The sequence below is a fragment of the Protopterus annectens genome, chromosome 1.part2 (assembly GCF_019279795.1).
Source record: "Protopterus annectens isolate FY-2018-M chromosome 1.part2, PAN1.0, whole genome shotgun sequence".
Classification (NCBI taxonomy): domain Eukaryota; kingdom Metazoa; phylum Chordata; order Ceratodontiformes; family Protopteridae; genus Protopterus; species Protopterus annectens.
This window is the reverse complement of record NC_056727.1, coordinates 924,165,105-924,185,473: the sequence shown is the minus strand read 5'-3', so window position 1 is coordinate 924,185,473 and position 20,369 is coordinate 924,165,105. Positions and strand designations below refer to the sequence as shown.

The 20,369-nt window shown below is 40.3% G+C and overlaps 1 protein-coding gene across 1 annotated transcript in view; it reads right to left on the bottom strand.

The window, feature by feature from the left end:
- SDE2 (SDE2 telomere maintenance homolog) overlaps positions 1-20,369 on the bottom strand; it is a 665,355-nt gene that overhangs the window by 108,587 nt on the left and 536,399 nt on the right. The window contains exon 5 of the mRNA XM_044059687.1: positions 19,319-19,430. Within this exon, the coding sequence (XP_043915622.1) occupies positions 19,319-19,430 (112 nt within the window). The remainder of the gene's footprint in view (positions 1-19,318; positions 19,431-20,369) is intronic.

The following is a 20,369-nucleotide window of genomic DNA, read 5'->3' as shown; positions in this document are numbered from 1 at the left end:
AACATGCATACAATGTCCTGCATTCTATGTGGGTAAATGCAGTAAAAAACTAAAAGATCGTATTTGTAGAAATAATTTATCAAATGCATTAGCCAAGCATACAGCTAAAGATGGACATGAACAGAGCTGTGTGTTCAGAGTGACTGACAGAATTTAAGAGGGCGTGACGAGTATGCATGGATAATAAGACTTCGGGATGATAGTCACCCAGGACTAAACTCAGCAGTTAGTATTAAGCCAGTACTGGTTAAGAAGCAAATGCAATTAAAGAGATGAAGGTATTGTTTACATTTATTTTGTGTATATACATTTACATGTATATATATAAAGATGTTGCATAGGTAATTTGCATGTTTTTAGGAAGTTATATAATTGTTACATGATGAAAGTTTTAATTTATTCAGATTTTATTGGCCATGAATGTCATGTGATCACTGTCTTTTGATATAAAACAGCTAGAACACACGTCTTTGCACTGGAGGGTTCTACCCGAAAGTTGTATGCTCTGCATACTTGTATGCTTTATTACAGTATTCTACAATTCCACCAAAAGCTCATCCCCCCCGCACCCCCCACGTGATTTCCCTACTGCCAATGCCTGCATCTGTTCTCCCAATTTTATAGGCTGAGGGTTGCATTAGATAATTATTTCCTTAAAGCCAAAGTTGTGGGATGTCTAAACCCAGTTAAGAAAAGATTCATCGTTACTGGTTAATCTCTATTGCCCTGTCCTTTTTATATAAGCTACTACAGAATTCCTTCATTAATTCCCCCGATAACCTCAACATCTACGGCCACCTCAACATCTATGGCCATTCTTACCAATTTTGCACATCTTAATTTTAATACTGTTCTTTCTACCTTCATCTACCTTAGACTCCCTGCTTGTACTCGCTGATATTTAGGAGAATTGCTACACTAGAGGCTTAGAATTACTATACTACAGGCTTCTTAATACTGTTTTCTGTTTAGTTTTTCCTCCATCCTATCCTTCCTGTGCTTTTCCAGCTCTGCCAACTCCTGCATTTCTTCTACTGCTAGATCATCCACCTATCCTGGTAATTATTTCATTCTCATTAATTTTGACTGCTCCCAGTTTTGTTTTTCTCTCCTGGTTTGCATTTCTATCTCATGTAAAACTTTCTTTTGCAATCCCTCCTTAAGTTCCCTTTCCTGAACTTTCATAAGTTGCTGTCCTTGGGTCTCAATCTCCCCCTCTATTTACTTAATAAACTTCTCTATATTTTCTTTTTTCTCAATGCTCACTGACCAAGGAATATCTAACTTCCAGTGTCTATTCCTCTTATCAGCATTTCAAATTTCACTTCCTATACTTACCCGAGTGCGGTCTGATACCAATATGGATATGTTGCGACTACTTTCACTCTCTCTCTCCATGTTCAGCTGTTATGTAAAATCTATCTTGTCATGTCATTGGTGACATACAGATTGATCCAGTATTGAACAATCTAGCACTTGGAAGGAGCTCTCATGTCCTTTAAAGCAAACATTTTCATTAAATTCTTAAAGAATTTGGTACCTCTCTTTAAACTGTTCCTCCTAAGTGCCTTCCCAATGACAGCAAGCCAGTCTGCAATCAAGTTCTAGTCCCCTGTTAAAAGTGTTATGTCTTGCATAAATTCCAGCATTTGCAGCATTTACTTCACTTGTTGTATTCTTGTTCTAAAGAGCAAATAAAAACTCGTGTCAGTTTTTCATCTCCTCAGTCAACTCTTTTCAGAGAGAGAGAGAGAAAACTTATTTGTGGGTTGCATTTCACCTCATCCATTCTAAACTGTGTTCTCCTGCATCACATCATTATGTCTACTCTACTTCTTTTTCAGGCTAACACCTTTAGTTGTTTCTTCTTTGTTCCAAATCATCAGGGTTAACAGATTGCTCATACCCTTTACCTAGATAATTTGCCATGAGTCTTGCTTCTTTGTGTTATGTTTCCCTTGTCATGAGTCAATATTGATCACCCTGCACAATTTCTTGACTGCATTTCCCAGGTTTCCTTTTTTGCAGCTTTATTCTTATCTAAACTACCTATTCTAACCCAAATTACACTTATAACCCCAGTTTAAATAACTAAATACAGTACCCACCACCTACTCAACAACAGCATTCAAACATGCTACCTTGACTCATTTCATCCATCATTCTATGTACCCACCCTGCCATGTTAAACTGGCCATTCCTATTGTACCAGCTACTAACTCTATCCCTCTCAACACCCACTTACTTTATCCTCTCAACACTCACTTTATCCTTATTCATGTTATTTTTCCCCTATTACTCCTACAAAAGGGGTTAGAATATTATTCAAAAAAACACTCTCTCTTGCCTGCTGGCATTTACATATAGATGCACTTATTCTCCGTACCTCCCTCCAAAATACCACCTAATTCAAGCCGTTCACTTTCACACAGAACTACAGCTATAACTATTTAAATCTACCAAACCACCTTGAATTCTTAATCTCTGAAATGTTAACATTTCGCAACATTTTTATATTTTATCTCTCCCCTCCTCCATTTCCATTGTTTAAAAACAGAAATATGTCTGGTACTACATGAATTGTCAGAGTCCATTAAACATTACGGTGTTGTCATGCGAGCTGGTCAACTCTCAAAAGCTGCAGAGTAAATAGAAGTGGTGTATAACCATAGCACTAATTTCCCCATTCTTGAAGTTCTTAACTTAAAACAACATATGCATAATCCCCATATCCTTCCTCACATAGATTTACGCGAGTCCACATCACAGTTGTTGCCCTCAGCGATGGCATGCAATTTAAGTTCTTTATGTCAAAGAATGTACACATCTATTTATAAAGTTAAAAAGTAAAAATATATCACGCCTCTTGTATTGTAAAGGGTTTACAGTAAAACAATACAGTCTACTCCCCCTCAACTGGTACTGTGTCAAGATCGCTGTTCCATTCCTCAGATCTTCTCAGCCAATGATTCCTCTCTTACTCTCCTTGTGTTTTTCTCCATCTTATCTTATCTGACTCAGGGAAGGGTTAGACCGGCCATTTTTTCTTCAGTTCTTTCTACTGCTGATTCTGACATGATGTTTCTGCTGCATTATCATCCCTTCCACTGTCTACTTTTCTGTATTCATTGCATCTTTCCATTACCTCCAGTTCAGTGTCTGGATCCATACATGTTTTAACTTCTGTGGAAAAGTTTCTTTTAACACTGCTGAGCATACCCAACAAAATCTCATCTGTTAAAAAAAAGTGGGACAAACTTGTTTCTGCTTTGCTGGGGTGCCAAAAAGTAATTACCAGCAAAGACTCTTAACTCCTAACAGCTTGTTTACCTTTCTTCCATAGTTTTGAAAACACTTCTCCTTGAGATTAAAGTTTTATACTTTTACCAATATTGGTCTGGGGACCCTTGGTGCCCTTTCCCCTGGTGAACAGACCCTGTGTGCTTGATCTAGCAGCACAGAGTCTTGTGGAAGACCAGTTCCATTTAAGAAGGTGATTTTTCATACACGATTTGTAGTCTTTACCTTTCAAGCCCTCTGAGAAACCTATGAATTGGAGGTACTCCATCCTCTCCCTATCTTCCATCTCAATCAATTTTTCGCTCAAGTCTTCCTGGGACAATTCTAAATCTGCTAGACTGCTTGCATGTTTCTCCTCAGTCACCTTCATACTGACTATATCACTGGAATGCAAGGAAAATGCAGTCTCCATTTCAAGTCTTTTGTCCATTCTGTTTATAGTCCCTTAAGGATTCAATCATTTTACTACTTCAAGGAATCTATCCATCTTTGTGTGCAGATCTGCTGCAGAACCTTCATGGCCATTATTGGCTTGCTCTAACCCATACTGGTCTCATATTACTACTTGCTTGGTTACTGATTTTTTGATATTTTTCATGTGCAAGGCACAACCATCCTTTCCAAGTTTGACTTTTAAAGAAAGAATATGTTATTTCTAATCCAATTTAAATTCCTAGGGCAGAAGCAGCACAACACACGATCAACTAGCCTAGCACCACAACAAAGTCCTGCAGTAACATTTTTGTTTCCTAAAGGGAAGGGATATGCTGAATCACGTTACCTTAGGTCAAATGTTACATTCAATTTGTTTAAGTTGTTTAAGTGTAGAGGACAGATTTTTCAGAGTTAAGTTTTCTGAATATTTGGTAATATTTTTATATTAACTAGTATTTTTGTTGTTATAGTATTGCATTTATCCGAATTTTATAACATTAACACATTTTCTTTAACATGCTAATTGTGTGCTGACAGATATATACAAACATTTTTCCTGTATTCTGTTTTGATTGCCTAATATTTAGGCATTATTTTCTTATTGGTTTATTGTCAGAAGAAAAATTCAAACGAGTCGCATCTGCCTCAGGTGATGAAAAACTTCTTTATTAGCAGCTAACCAGATTACACAGCATGTTGGCCAAGATGATCTCCTCTGCTCTGATCAACTTGTTTACTGACATCAACTTTTATACTGCAAGCAAAACAACTTTTTGTTACATTTCTGACCGTTGACAGTTGGCTATGAAAAACATATAGGATAAACATGTTTATCACGAATCACCTCAAACCAACAGTTAGTACAGAATGTTCAAGAAGTACAGAATATTCAGTTCAACAATGGTAGCTCAAATTTTCCAGGAGAGACAGCCTGCTTCAGTAAATTAACTCTTACTCGGCCGTGCGTCCTTATCCCAGGCTTCACCAAGCTATAACCAAATCGCTTTATTCTGAAATGCAGAAAACAGTTATTATTCAGGCTCATAAGCAATGCTGCATTTTGTTCACAGATGAGGCCCATCTTTGATAGGCATATCCCAACAAATAACATGTTCACTTTGCAAGAAGAGGAAAAAGACAAATAACAGTATGTTTTAAACCTTTTTCTCTTAACATTTCCCCCCTGAAAACACTTCTATTTGTCTTTTATTTCAGCAATGTATGGTAAAAACTAAGTTTTTCTTTGCATACATTACTTCATTGGCAAGACAAACTTTCAATCTTCAAAAACATTTGCAGAGAGTCACATTTCAATGTATTCACTTTCACCAGTCTGTTGCAATTGCTGGTACATCGTTTTCGTAACAGATCAACCAGTCTTTGTACAAGACCTCTGATACAGGGTATACAACAGCAACCACATACCACTACGATAGCCACAGCGACTCCAACGGACACCAGGAAACTGCTGATGAGATGACTCCATTTTCCAAACCAAGCTTGTAGAAAGTCTGTAAAGGGATTATTTACCCCACAGTTCTCTGCCAATTCTTCGGATAAAACCTTTCAAAGCTCGAGTGATACTTCCATCAGGCGCAGTGATGTTTGGAATATATGTACAACAGAAAGTCCCAAACATCCTGCAAACTCCTCCTTCTTTGGCCAGGAGCATATCCAACGCAATTCGATTCTGCCATGCCACCTGCGAAGTGGCCTCCAGTTGTTCAGCAATTCCTTTCAATGCATCTTTGGTATAGTTCACAAAACGCTACTGGTTATAGTAAATGTAGTTGATCCAGTCCACATTCTTATTAGGTTGAATCCAGACAAAGATGGATGTAAAACCAGCTGCTATTTAGTTTATTGCTTTGTATTCATCAGGTACGCCTCTTGGTACGCCAATGCTATCGATGTAGACACCATTATCGAAGAATTGCTTCGGTGCCTCTCTTTTTCTCCTACTCAACCACTTCGGCTTTATTTCAAGTTCTCTTACGAATTTGCTTGCTGGAACTGGGAAAATGTAAAATGGCAGTATTAACTTTACAAGTGCACAAGTTCCCTTCCAGGGAATCGTAAGCCTTGATTTGAGTTTGTCGTCTCCACATAACCACCATACGTCTGCTAAACTATGAGTTTAGTTCTCCAAAAATGGATTCTCATTGCCATTTACAGTAACATTGCAATAGTTCTGTCCCATATTGCCATAATTCTTCCCTGTGCCATCTTGGAAATGCACATATACAAACCTGGATAGGAAATCGCTGCAGGCGGTTTCTCAACTTTGCTTATGACTGGAAAATGCTGAGTTTCATTTTTGCATTTATCTTCAGTTTTGTTGAAGAATAATTTCAACAGACACATTAGGTTACCTTCATCTTGCATCAATGGGACTGTCGCTAGTTGCTGTTTACCTTCAGCACAAGAAATACAGTTTTCACGATGTGCTTCTCGGGTACTATATCTAACCCAAGATAACCATTCATTATGGTGTACGAATCCAGTCTCGAGTAACAATTGTTCTTCTTCTGTGAAGGCAAAATCTGCTTTACTTGTCACATTCTTAAGGCTTTGTACTTTAACAGTTCTAGTTGGAAGAGACACTCCGATTCCATAAACTCCTGAATCACTTTCTTGTGGTGACACAATGGTTATAGTAATTACTTCGGTACCTTGGAAATGCGCAATTTTTATTCTTTGTTGCCTGCTTTTATCTTTCTCTGGTATCACTGCACCACTTGTTTCCCATCCATTCACATCTGTTGACCACCAAACATTTGACCAGGACGCACAGTCTCTATTGCACAAGTATTTTGCACGAGTCAAGAAATTATTATTGTTCCATTTAGAACAGTCCAAAATTCCTTCACAAAGTTTCACCTTAAACACAGTAGTAACACCTGTTTGCGCTTGCAGCACCACCATTCCTTTTTCTCTTGCAACTGTTCCTTCTCGTATGGACATATTTACTTTCGCCACCAAAATCATCATCATGTGACAGTTCAAGTACCAGTTGAACATGGCCATCCTCCCTAAGGACTACCTCGCCACTGGTTTTCACTGGGTTTGAGACAAACTAACCCCTATTGGGCTAATCCCCCTTTGTAGCCAGACTTTGCGCTCAGAGGTCCGGTGGAGTTTGATGAATATCAATGGCAGAAGGAAGAGCCTTGAGTTTTTTTTTACAGTGGGTGATATGAATCCACGAAGTCCTCTCAGCAATCTTTACAGCCGTAGGTGTCGAGATAAGTACTTGGTATGGGCCTTCCCACCTGGGGGATGACCAATTCCTTCTCTTCACAATTCGGATCCACACCCAGTCCCTGGGTGCCACGCTTAACAAGGCTTCACCTCTGGAATCTGCAAAGGAGTCACTGGTTACAAGAGATTTGACATTTAGCAGCTTCTTCATATAATCCGCTAGATCCTCACCCCCCCTCACATTCCGCTGGCAACAATCCTTGCCACTGCGGGACGTAATATGGTCTCCCAAACAAAAGTTCAAATGGTGTAAGTCCTTTGTAGGAAGGTGAGATTCGCATGTACAGGAGTGCCAAAGGAAGGCACGCAGTCCATGATCTATGTGTTTCTGCCATCAGTTTGTGGAGCTTACTCTTCAAGACACCGTTGTGTCTTTCCACCAGTCCAGCTGATTGGGGATGGTAAGCACAATGATAATTAAGATCAATTTGAAACACTTGACCCAACTTCTGAACAATCTGGTTAACAAAATGAGACCCATTATCACTGTAAATGCGTCTTGGTAAACCAAATCGGGGAATTATTTCTGTAGTCAAAAGCTTTGCTACTGTTGCTGCATTCGGGTGCTTTACTGGAAAAGCTTCTAAAAAAGCATCAATAATGACTAAACAGAACCTTTTTCCCTCTGAGGGTGTCAATTCAATAAAGTCCATACAGAGTGTGTGGAATGGATATGGAGGGGTGGGGAATGCCTGCTGAGACTTTTTAACTCCCCCCTGAGCATGATACTTTGCACATAATAAACAAGATAAACAGAATTGCTTTGCATAAGTTGAAAACCCCTTACACCAAAACACCTTAGACACTATTTGAATCATCGTCTGTACTCCTACATGGGCGGGTCCATGGCTAACCAGTGCCGCATACCTAAAAAGGTTTGAGGGTAACACCATTTTGCCATCTGATGCCCTATACAACCCATCCTGTTGAGTGATACCATATTTTACCCAATGACATTTTTCCTTCTGTGTTGTCAAGGTTTGCATTACTTTTAGTGTCTCTAAGTCTAAGACGTGTCCGGGCTCTAAATCATTGTCATGTAAAAGCAAATCATTTTCTTGAGCTGCCTTTTTTGCAGCCATATCAGCAAGTGCATTTCCCCTGGAGATAGGATCTTTTCTGTTGGTATGTGCGGAACATTTAAATATCGCTATCTGAAGTGGTAGTTGCACTGCATCTAACAACTGTAAAATTAAATCTCTGTGATTTATTGGTTTGCCTGTCGCAGTAACCATTCCCCTTATTCTTCCATTGTTGAGCGAAAACATGTACAGTGGAGAAAGCATATTGACTATCTGTATAAATTGTCACTTTTTTACCCTCCCCTAAGGTACAAGCTCGGGTCAAAGCCACCAACTCAGCTGCTTGTGCAGAATAAATGTTTGACAATCTATCTGCCTCCAAAACTTCAGTTTCTGTGGTGACTGCATACCCTACTAGTGTTTTTCCTACAGTGACCTTCTTTGCTGATCCGTCTACAAACAAAACAAGATCAGAATCTACCAACGGAATATCCGTTAAATCTGGTCGGGGAAGTACTTTGTCATGAATGCTCTCTAAACAAACGTGTGGAGTACCTTATTCTGGAGTTGGCAAAAGTGTCGCCGGATTAAGAGTAGTACATCTTTCTATGGTCATATGAGGCTGTGTCAGCAGCATTGTCATACACGACAAATGTCGACTAGGAGATAAAAAGGTTATCTTATCTTGCAAAAGTATAGTAGCTACTGAATGTGGAACCTGCAATTGCAATGGGTGAAACAAAACTAATGATGCTGAGGCTTGTACTGCCATGGCGGCTACCACTACAGCTTGAACACAATGCGGCAATGCCCTTGCAACAGGATCTAATCTCAAGGAGTAGAAAGCTATAGGCCTCTGTTTATCCCCATGTACTTGTACCAGAACCGAAGTCATATATCCTCCCTTACAATCAACCATTTGTACAAACGGCTTAGAATAGTTTGGAAAACCCAAAACAGAGGATCCTGCTATCAATTGCTTAATTCTATTAAATGCTTGTATTGCCGTATTTGTCCACTGTATATAATTTTTAGCTGCCATGGGAGTATCATAGATCAGTGCGGTCAATGGCCCTACTTCCTCGGCATAGTTAGGGAGCCAACTTCTACAAAAATTAGTCACACCTAAAAAGGACATCATCTCCCGCTTAGTCGTAGGCATAGGTGCCTCAAGAATTGCTTGTTTTCTTTTGTTCTCCAATTATCTACCTGCTTGCGAAATTAAATAACCCAAGTACTTTACTTGTGCTTTCCACAATTGTAATTTTTCTTTATTTACCTTATGTCCTTGCTCAGCTAAAAAACTAAGAAGGGCAAGGGTATCCCTTTTACAATCTTCCTGTGTGGGTGAGGCCAACAAAATATCATCTACATACAACAGAACCTGGCTTCCCTCTGGGGGAACAAACTGAGCTAAATTCGCAGTCATTTCTTGTGCAAATATTGTCGGACACTCACAATAACCCTGTGGCAATCTGGTGTAGGTGTATCTTTTACCTTGATAAGTGAATGCAAACCAAAATCTACTCTCCTTATGTAGTGTTATGGAGAAAAAAGCATTGCTTATTATCTAGGACAGAAAAATATCTGTGCTGAGGTAGTAAATCATTAAGTAACGTATAGGGGTCAGGGACCACCGGTGCTCTTGGGATCACAGCCGATTTAACTGCTTGTAAATCCTGAACCAACCTCCATGACCCATCCGGTTTCTTTACAGGAAACAACGGAGTATTGCAGGGCGAATCTGGGCATTCAACAAGAATTCCTACCTGTTTTAGCTGCTCAAAAACTGGCTTAATTCCTTCCTCTGCTTGTTTACTTAGCGGGTATTGGTGCTTACGAGGTCTAAAACCTGACTTTGGAGTTATACAAACTTCACCTGCTGTTTTCATCAGTCCTACATCCCCTTTACCTTTTGACCACAAATCTACAGGTAAGGCACTTAACGCACTATCTTCCTCTTGAGTTAGAAGGATTTGTCATGCCATTTCTGTTTTGTCATCCCTGAGGTGCACACTTGGTTGTGCCCAAGTCACCCAATTTAATCTTTGTACCTGGATCTGTTGATCTTTCAATTGACTTTTGGACATTGTGTCCCAATTCGTTACCTTTTTCGCCAAATCTACGCAATGTGTCCCCACCGCTTTAGTAATTGAAATATGTGGGCTATAACCTGAGCGATATAAAGAACTCATTTCCTTAGTCAAAGTACAGGTCACTACTGTATTACCTTGCGTATCCCAAAACATATCATTCAAAATTATCCTTGCACATTTGTGCTTAAAGAATTATTTTTCAAATTCTTTATCCGGACCAGGGGCCTGCCTCTAGAACATTGTACAATGCAAGTGCGCCGCAACCTGCGGTGACCCGCTCCTAGATTTACCCAAAGCTAGGCTGATCAAATCTGTATCAACCCTCCCCGGCCCGTTTGAAATCAAGTCCTGGCCTGGCTATACCAGTAAAACAAGTCTTGTACTCCCTGTACCACCAAGCCATCTGCTAACCTTTTCGCCTCAATGCCTTTAGGTGTGGGAATTGCTGCTATTCCAAACGAATGCATCAAATCTTTTCCCAGCAAATTAACTGGACAAACTTTCGATATAATTACCCTACACCTAACAGTTTGGTTTGTTTGTGGATCTGTGAACAATAGAGGATGGGACAGTGGTTCCTTATAGATTTTCCCGTTTGCCGCTTTCACAAGGACAAACTCGTCTGTCTCGCAGTTCGGGGGCAGAACTGCTGGACCCAAAAGTGTACGCGATGCACCTGAATCACATAAAAACTCCACTTTCTGTCCCTCAACCAAAACTCTATCATGGGTTTTTGATCTAGATGCATAGCAATACCCAAATGTGCCAGGTTTATGACTTCACAGTCACAATCCCACCCTTCCTTCTGAGTGTTCTGACATTCATCGCAGAGAGTGTCTGCCTCATCATCATCACAATCATTCTCACTTTCTTCTTCTCTACAATAATCACAATAATGAATTTGGCGCCTTCCTTTACTATCATATAGTCGTGCGGAGCCCTTGTTCGTAAGCTGTGGGGGATGTTGCCACTCTTCACAGTCGGCAGCTAAATGCCCACGTCTACCGCACTTAAAACATTCTCCACGTTTTAACCTTCCCTCATATTCCTCTGAATGTCCACCCGGTTTATTTAACGTGTCCCATTTTGGGCCCCCATGTTTTTTACGCCACCACGGCACCCTTGCCCCCCTTTGGTCCTGCACCAAGAATATACCACCATCATCCCCTAGTGCTAACACTTGTACTTTCTTTTTCTTTTTTAAATTGAAATGTCGCTCAGCATGCCGTGCATATTCAAACAAAGGTTGCAGTCTACATGTTCTATGATCTACCATATGCTTAGTTATAAAACTACTTATCAGAGCCCTACAACCCTTAAGAAAAGTATTTTTCAATTGCTGTTCATACGGACTACCATTGGTCTGATCCTGCGGAATCATCATTCCACAATGGTTATTGAACACTTCTGTCAATCTTACAATATAGTGATCTACAGATTCATCATCATTTTGGATGCACTGATTTATTACTGTCCAATCTGCTCTTGGACGCCATTTATCAGAAATTCTCTTTAACAGATCAGTGACTCGCATGTCTAACACCCCAGAATTATGCTTTAATGTAGTGCCGTCATCTGCCTTACATGTCCAAGTACCACAAACTAAGTGCCAATCTGGACCCAGGATTTGTCGCACTACTTGTTCTACTTCTAAACCATTTAGATAACTTAAATGCATACCAACTATGTCCTCAGAAAACTTTTGAAAATTAACCTTGGGATGAGGAATACCATCTGTAGCTCATTTTATATCCTCTCTAGCCCAGGGACGATAAACTAAAATAGTTGGCTCTTGTCCAACATCCCCTGCTTGTAGGTTTGCAACTTTGCAACTTGTATTAAGGGAAGAGCTTCTGAGTGGTCAGAAAGTTTAATGGCCCAACGTCCTTGCCCTGCTGGTCCTGACCTTAACTGCATAGGTTGGTCTACCTGTTGCAAAGCAACCTTGGGTACTATGGGAATTTGCGGGTAAATTGGAGGGGTCACAACGCTTCCTTGAGCAGCCAATAACCCACCCTGCTGTACAGATCCCACATCTTCAGACTGATATTGAGGAGGTTCCGCCGGTACAGCAGCAGCAATTTCCCCATACGGTGGGGCAGTTGCCTGCCTTTGTACCGCACAAACTGTATGCTCATCCTCCTTATCTAAAAATAAAGCTACTTTTCCACTTGGCAACAGTGATCCCTTTTGATTTATTTTTTCTTTTTCCTGGCACGGTTTTTCTTTTGTAGTTTATTTGCCTCTTCTAACCATTTTTGTGCTTGGGGAAATCCCAATTGTCTTTTTTAGTTCTAGTTCCCGCATCTTTTCAAATCTCTAACCAATTTTGCACACGCATTCTTATTCAGGGTACCATCAAAATCATATTTCAACTTCCACTTTCAAAAATTTAACATTATTTTTGTTTAAACCTTTCATATACTTAGCATCAACATTTAAACAGGCATCACTCTCACACTTGCAGCAATTCGAACCCATGTTTCCCCTAGATTTCTTATTTTAGGACTGTATCAAAGTTATTTTACAGGACTTATAAAGTGGGGCTATCTTAAAGGGTGACCCTAACAAAAAAATCTTGACAAGTAATCCTACCCACCCTTAACTAAAAATAAAACCCTTGTCGACAAGGTTAAATTAAATTAAAAGAAACTTTGTTTTTCATCCTACCTGAAACAGATGAGACTCTGTTTCCCCTTTTGGTTCAGAAACCGTCCCTCAGATAGGTATCAGAGAGCGGCCGGCCTCCTTTCAACGACAAATCAGTCAGAGGGCTTTCATTCGAGGGAATCCTAAGATGAGAAACCCTCACCTGCACAGGTTTTTCGGTCTCTCTGTCGGTCTGATCCGTATCTTCGTAGAGGTTTCCGGTCCGAAGGACCAAAATGTCAGAAGAAATATTCAAACGAGTCGCATCTGCCTCAGGTGATGAAAAACTTCTTTATTAGCAGCTAACCAGATTACACAGCATGTTGGCCAAGATGATCTCCACTGGTCTGATCAACTTGTTTACTGACATCAACTTTTATACTGCAAGCAAAACAACTTTTTGTTACATTTCTGACCGTTGACAGTGAAAAACATATAGGATAAATATGTTTATCACAAATCACCTCAAACCAACAGTTAGTACAGAATGTTTAAGAAGTACAGAATGTTTCAGTTCAACAATGGTAGCTCAAATTTTCCAGGAGACACAGCCTGCTTCAGTAAATTAACTCTTACTCGGTCGTGCGTCCTTATCCCAGGCTTCACCAAGCTATAACCAAATCTCTTTATTTTGAAATGCAGAAAAAAGTTATTATTCAGGTTCATAAGCAATGCTGCATTTTGTTCACAGATGAGGCCCATCTTTGATAGGCATATCCCAACGAATAACATGTTCACTTTGCAAGAAGAGGAAAAAGACAAATAACAGTATGTTTTAAAACTTTTTTTCTTAACATTTATGTTTCTACAGACATACTAATACATTCAGAGTTGATTCAAGTGGAGGATGATATGCTGGTTCAGAAATGTTTGATTGGTTCACAAATGTTTGATTTGTTTACTGTTCATTTCTACTATAGTCAATGGAAGACAATTTTTGCACCATTTTCTAAATTAGCAGTTTGCTTTCTTTAGTTGGATTTAGTATTAGTGGGTGTTCTATGGCTTAGTTACATTTTGGGGTGTTTACACTTAATTTAAATGTTATTTCCTTGTATTGTCCCTATTAAAGTCTATGGGAAAGTAGATTTAGTTTGGTTTATTTCTGTGAGGATGATGTAATCAACCTATTGCACTCTATGTAAAACACACACACACACACACAACCATACATTATATGTATTTATTTATATTTTATATGTTCAGGTCAGTTTTCCCTGAGCTAACACCTACAATACAAATTCTAATTTGTATTTACCTTTACGGAACACCATCAATCACAATAAAAATTTAGAAGGATAAACAAATCTGATGTCAGGCTGCCTTTATAACTTAATTCTCCTCGCCCTTCAATCAGCCATCTGAACTAATGCTATTATCACAGCTAGCAATAATATCTACAGCCAGCCAGCAGTAGGAAAAAACAAAGGAAAATGTGATCATGTTAAAATGGCTCTCCTAGTAGGTAAAAAAAAGCCTGCTTTCAGATTAACATGAAGCAGCCAATTTAAACAAAGTATATTAATTAAGAAAGTCTGTCTTTCATTGTTTTAACTTTTCATCTTTATTTTGTTTTGTGCTGTTCATAATTTATGGTTTCTCCATAATGAAAGTAATGAATTTTTAACTCATTACAGCCAAGTGAGACCTCCAGTTGTTTCTGCACTTATACCCTAATGATGCCTGTAGGCATCAAATATTACTAATTCATATTTGAATAATGCCAAAACCATGCTACATATAAAGTATTAAAAGATTTCATCTTTGAGGTTATACAATGGTAAATGCAGCTGTATTGATATCTGACCACTGTCTAGTGCAAAAAAGAGAATATTTATGTATATTGTCATTAATTTCACATTTTTCTAAATCTCAACAACCAAGTAGAACAGACAGAACTGCTTAGATTCATATGAAAGCTCTCAGCTGAATGAACAATAACCGTATCTGTGTAACTTGACTGGCTGCTGTGATACTGTAAGTCGTTTACAAAATAGTGAAAATTTAATAGTTACTGTGACTTACAAATCCAGTTTAAGAACCTAAAGAATACTACCCGATAAAAATAGTTTGTGCTGAAGAATTTGCCATTAACAGCTCTTCAGTAACCTCTACGACTCCAGATATATGAACATTTATAATCAAACATAGATTGGGAGCATTACTCTAGCTCCAACACCCTTGCCCAAATGTTCCTAGAATTCATAAACTCAAATGCTATGGAACAACTTGTTACCACTCCCACAAGAGGGGAAAACATACTGGACCTGATCATCACCAACATGGGGACTCTATGCTCCAGACCAGAAGTGTATCCCTCACTGGTAAGATCAGAACATAAACTGATCTCACTGGATATTCACATCCCGACCCCACCCCCTGCCCAGAAAACCACAGTGAAAAACTTCTCTAAAGCAAATTTCACACTCCTCAAAACAGGTGGAATCCTTCAAAGCCCCGGCCTGTGGAAAATACGCCCAGACCGCAGAATCCTTTATAAATGCATTCTATGAACACCTTCAGGAATGCATGGATCATGCAATCCCAAATAAAACCAAGACCCAATCCTCCAAAGGCAGACAACCTGTCTGGTGGACCCCAGCCATAAACAAACTATACAATAGAAGGAGGAAGCTACTACATGATAGAGCAAAATCCCAAAAGGAAGGCATCTCTGATCAGTATTAGCAAAAACTAAGGGCACTCATAAAATCGTCAAAGGCCAGCTTCGAGAGAAAATTGCACAGGACACTAAAGATAATCACAAGGCTTTCTTTAGTTATGTTAGGAACCTGGGTGGGAATTCCCAGATATGCTCAGAATTAGTCCAAAATGACAAAAATACACTGATCCCACAGACATTGCCAACATCCTAGCTGACAGGTTCAGCGCAAACTCCCCTCCCCACCAAAAGGGCAAATATCTATCCCAGCAGAGTGCTGCCCCGACATCTCAGATGCTCAGGTGGGTGCCGCCTCCAAAGCAAAAACACAGCATCAATGGGACCAGACGGTGTCCCAGGCTGCCTACATGAACTCCAAGAAGAGCTAAACCCAAACATAAAACTACTGTTCAATCTCAGCCTTACTACAGGATATGTACCCAAAGAGTGGCGTGACAGCAACAGTAGTCCCTCTCCACAAAGGTGGTGCCTCAATGGACCCTGGAAACTATCGCCCATAAGCCTGACTAGCTTGGTCTGCAAAGCTATGGAAAGGATCATCATGGACCTCATAAATAAAGATATTGGGGACCTACAGACACTGGATCCTACCCAGTTTGGCTTTGTTAGGGCACATCCTGCCTCTTAAACCTGGTTCACTTCTTTGATACAGTCACCAAGGCCATTGACGAAGGGAAGGTGGTCCACTCAGCCTATCTGGACCTCAAAAGCCTTCGATACAATACCCCACTCAGGCATTATAGATAAGCTCACCAGCTTAAATATAAACCCCTATGTCACTAGATGGGTTGCAAACTGGCTCAAGGACAGAACCCACATGGTTAGAATTGCTGGAGCCATGTCAGACTCCAAACCAGTTACAAGTGGCGTCCCACAAGGCTCAGTCCTGGGACCTCTTGTTTGGTATATATTTCTCGGAGGTACAGGTCAACACGGAAGGACTGTGGCTGACCAAGTTCGCAGATGACTGCAAACTGGGCGCCATAATAAGACTCTCCAGCCGACACAAGCATCCTCCAAAAGGGCCCCACAGAAACAGACAACTGGTGCCAGAGCCATGGCCTCAAGCTAAACGCCAAAAAGTGTATAGTCATCCCCTTTGGCAAAAACAAAGTGCCCACAAATTACCACATAGGTGGTAATCCATTAAGTACAGAAGTCATTAGGGACCTGGGGACCCAAGTTGATAGCAATCTCTCATTTGACAACCACGTGGCCAAAGTGGTTAGAAAAACATTTTATATAGCCCACCTAATCATGAAGGGATTCACATCTAGATTAGGGAGGTCATGCCTCTTTACTCATCCCTCATCAGGCCCATAATAGAGTACAATGCCCCTTTTGGGGTGTACCTTACCAAACACATGCAGCAACTGGAAAGACCCCAAAAGTACCTCACGAAGAGGATCAAAGGGCTCAAACAGATGCCATATGTTGCCCGGTTAAAGAAACTCCAGCTCTACTCAGTGGCATACCGCCTGCTCAGAGGTGACCTGTGCCTGACGTATAAGGCCATGTTCAACCCGGAATTAAGGGACATGCTGCACCTCAAAAAATCCAAATCCCATCGAGCTACACACTCGAGAGACTTGAACCTCAGCACTGAAATAAATAGGACATGCTGGAGGGACAGATTCATAACCCAGAGGCTCCCTTCACTATGGAATAAAATCCCAGTCCAGGTTAGGCAGAGTCCCTCATTGACTCTCTTCAAGAGGAATCTTGATGAGTGGATGGGAGATCATAGGTTTACCCCGGGTATCACTTCTGTGTCACTGTTAGAGGCACAGTATACTAACCTCGAAAAAGGGCATAGCAAAATTAATTTAAAATGGGTGGCGAAAGCCAAACATACTCTGGCTAGGCTTATAAATGCCCTAGGGCAGATAGCCTAGTATGAACCTATGAACCTATTTGTTTGAAATGTGAGGACATAATTTGAACCCATCAAAAAGCTTCGGCTCTGCCCATTGGAAGTTACAGTGCAAACTTCCAGAGCTCCATTGGACAGAATGAGTTAATGAAGAGACGGCATAACAGTGCTGTGCTGCGGATTGTATAGGTGAGGCAGGAATTCTTTTGGGAGGAAGGAATGCTCCATTTGACTTTTCACCAACACAGTGTCTTTCTCAGTGTACCTGTATGCCATGTTTTATTCATTTATTCCAACACAGCACATCTTATTTTCTAGTTTATTTTATATGCAGTACATCATTCTTAATTTTGTTGTCTTTGCAAAACCAAATGTTCCTTCTTCACTGTGAACCACCTACCAATAAAAATAATCATTTTTCAACAAACTTAAGAGGATGTGAAAGCTGCCATATTAAACTGCAATATTTTTTCTACAAACTCTTTGGACTTTGGTGTGCTTAGCCAGAAAAAATGTGCCTCTGTCAAACATGAATCACACACTTCGATAACTACAACAGCCCTAGATATCGTGGTAGGACTTCCAGAAGACTCAAGAAAGCATTCTCAGTTCCTTAGTCTGTAAGCTTTCAGGGTGGGATATTAATGTGCATAGTGGTTCATGACATATTTAGAACTGCAGAACAGGAATACAAAAGTACAGTTTTGTACCTACCATAAATGTAGATGTCCGATAGATATGCAACTGCAGTCATAACATATGGGTTGTCCTGCCTCAGGCAGCCCTCGGTCGGCCGGATTCCAAAGTCTGGGTCCGACGTCGGCTGATGTCGCATTTCTCTCCGACATCAGAGCGGCTGGAGTATATAAGCATCAGCCGACGCCATCTTCTTCAGTGTTTCTTGCCCCAGATGCCAGGTGCCCTCCAAGGAAGGCTAAAATCAAATTTGTGAAACAAAATAGGTTTCCAGACAAATAAGTAAGCAATAAACAGATACACCATAACAGATATCCCCAGCTAAGAATAACAGGGAGAGGAGTGGACCCAAGGCATAGAGGGGAAGGAGGGAGGGAAAACCCGACTGCAGTTGCATATCTATCGGACATCTACATTTATGGTAGGTACAAAACTGTACTATGTCCTTCAAGAATGCAACTGCAGTCATAACATATGGGTTGAATACCATAGCTTAGCTGGGGGAGGTGGTATGCTCTAGGAAAAGGATGGTGTCGCTAGCAATCCCTGCAGGACTGCCGAAGCAAAGCCTGCTCCGGATCTGGAAAATAAAGGGAGGTTGTAGTGTTTGGAAAATGTATGCACCGCGCGGCAAGAAAGACTGAAGAAGATGGCGTCGGCTGATGCTTATATACTCCAGCCGCTCTGACGTCGGAGAGAAATGCGACATCAGCCGACGTCGGACCCAGACTTTGGAATCCGGCCGACCGAGGGCTGCCTGAGGCAGGACAACCCATATGTCATGACTGTAGTTGCATTCTTGAAGGACATCAGCAACTCTCTCTCTTGACCTTTTCACTAGCACCATATCTTGATAACCCAGAGCTGTCAACTCTTCCACTGCAAAAAATGACACAATGGGTAATATGGTCATCAACTATACCTACTAATGCTTGATAGCAGTGGCTCTGGTAATGGAAGTTAGATAGGAGATATAGAAAGACCTGATTACAGTACCTCAGAAAAGAAATGGGGATGGAGTGTACATAAAAGAGGATTCCATGGCAAGGCGGAAAAAAACCTTGCTGCATTTGCCTCATCATTTTGCAGTTTAGAGATATTCCTTCACCAATTCTCAGGGGCAGGTGGTCCAGCTCAGCGGTACATGTACTTTGATGTGACCAGCTATGAACTAGGACTGCTGCTTATAGTGAAACACTGTTTTATACAAGACCAAAATCTCAGCATGATGCAGCACACTTAAAAATATTTTACTAAATGTAAACAGAGTAAAAAAGCAAACAGTTAACTTAAATGTACTTACCAAAGGCATTTCTTCTTTGCTGACTTGGTCTTATGCTTCAGCCCTTCACTTGGACGCTTTTGACTAGTTCCCTCTCCTGCTGACACCACACTGCTGCAGGATGCCTGCATACCTTGTGAAGAAACAGGAAAAATATGTTTCCACAGACTGTGAATCAATGGCTCAAAATATACCACAAATAAAAGTTTACATGTATGTTGTTTGAAACCTAAAGAAAACTAATAGATTACTACATAAAATCAGAGAAAACAGTGTTCAATGAAGCACAATAATCAAACAATTCAACCTGAAATTCAGTTAGATACATTGCTACAATTATTAGACTGTGTGTGATGAAAAAGCAGGATACACCTGTGATTCTTTTTAAGATGTACATTTCAGTCCTTGCCAGTCTCTTAACAGTCACAGCTCACACCAATGTAGATTACACTCTTACTTCAATTCCTTTGAAGCAGGATCTGGTAACAACCTTTTGAAAGATGCTCACACACTAATGTCAACTCAAAAAACAGGAAGCTGACTGCCCTAACAAATCACTGAACAGATAAATAAGTAGCCCCTGAGCAAATTCTCATTTACAAGAAACAGATTCAGAGCAGCGAGAATTCTTAATGACTGATTACTCATTAACTGATTTAGCGTTACTATGATTAGTTTCATCTCTTCCTTTGTTATGACAAAATGAATACTTTCACATACTATGCATGTTGCCGATTTTTTCCCCTGTGATTTTCTGGGTCTATATTAGAATATCGAAGTTTCAGAACATCGAATGTGCTAATATCAACCCCTATTCAGCGAACGCTGAAAATAGCGAAGCTACAGAAAACCAATTTTTTTCCTAGGGAAAGAATTTGGTTGTCCGTTCCTGTCGCTTCGCTATTTTCAGCACTGTGATGGAAAGTTACAGGTCGTGTGTGATTGTGTGGACGTGAGGGTTAGGGCGTGGGTGAGGAGTGTGCGATAGTAACGGACCTTAGGGTTAGGGTTTGGGTTAAGGTAAGTGGGTAGATAGTGGTGTATGTACAGTTTAGTGTAGGGTTAGATGTAA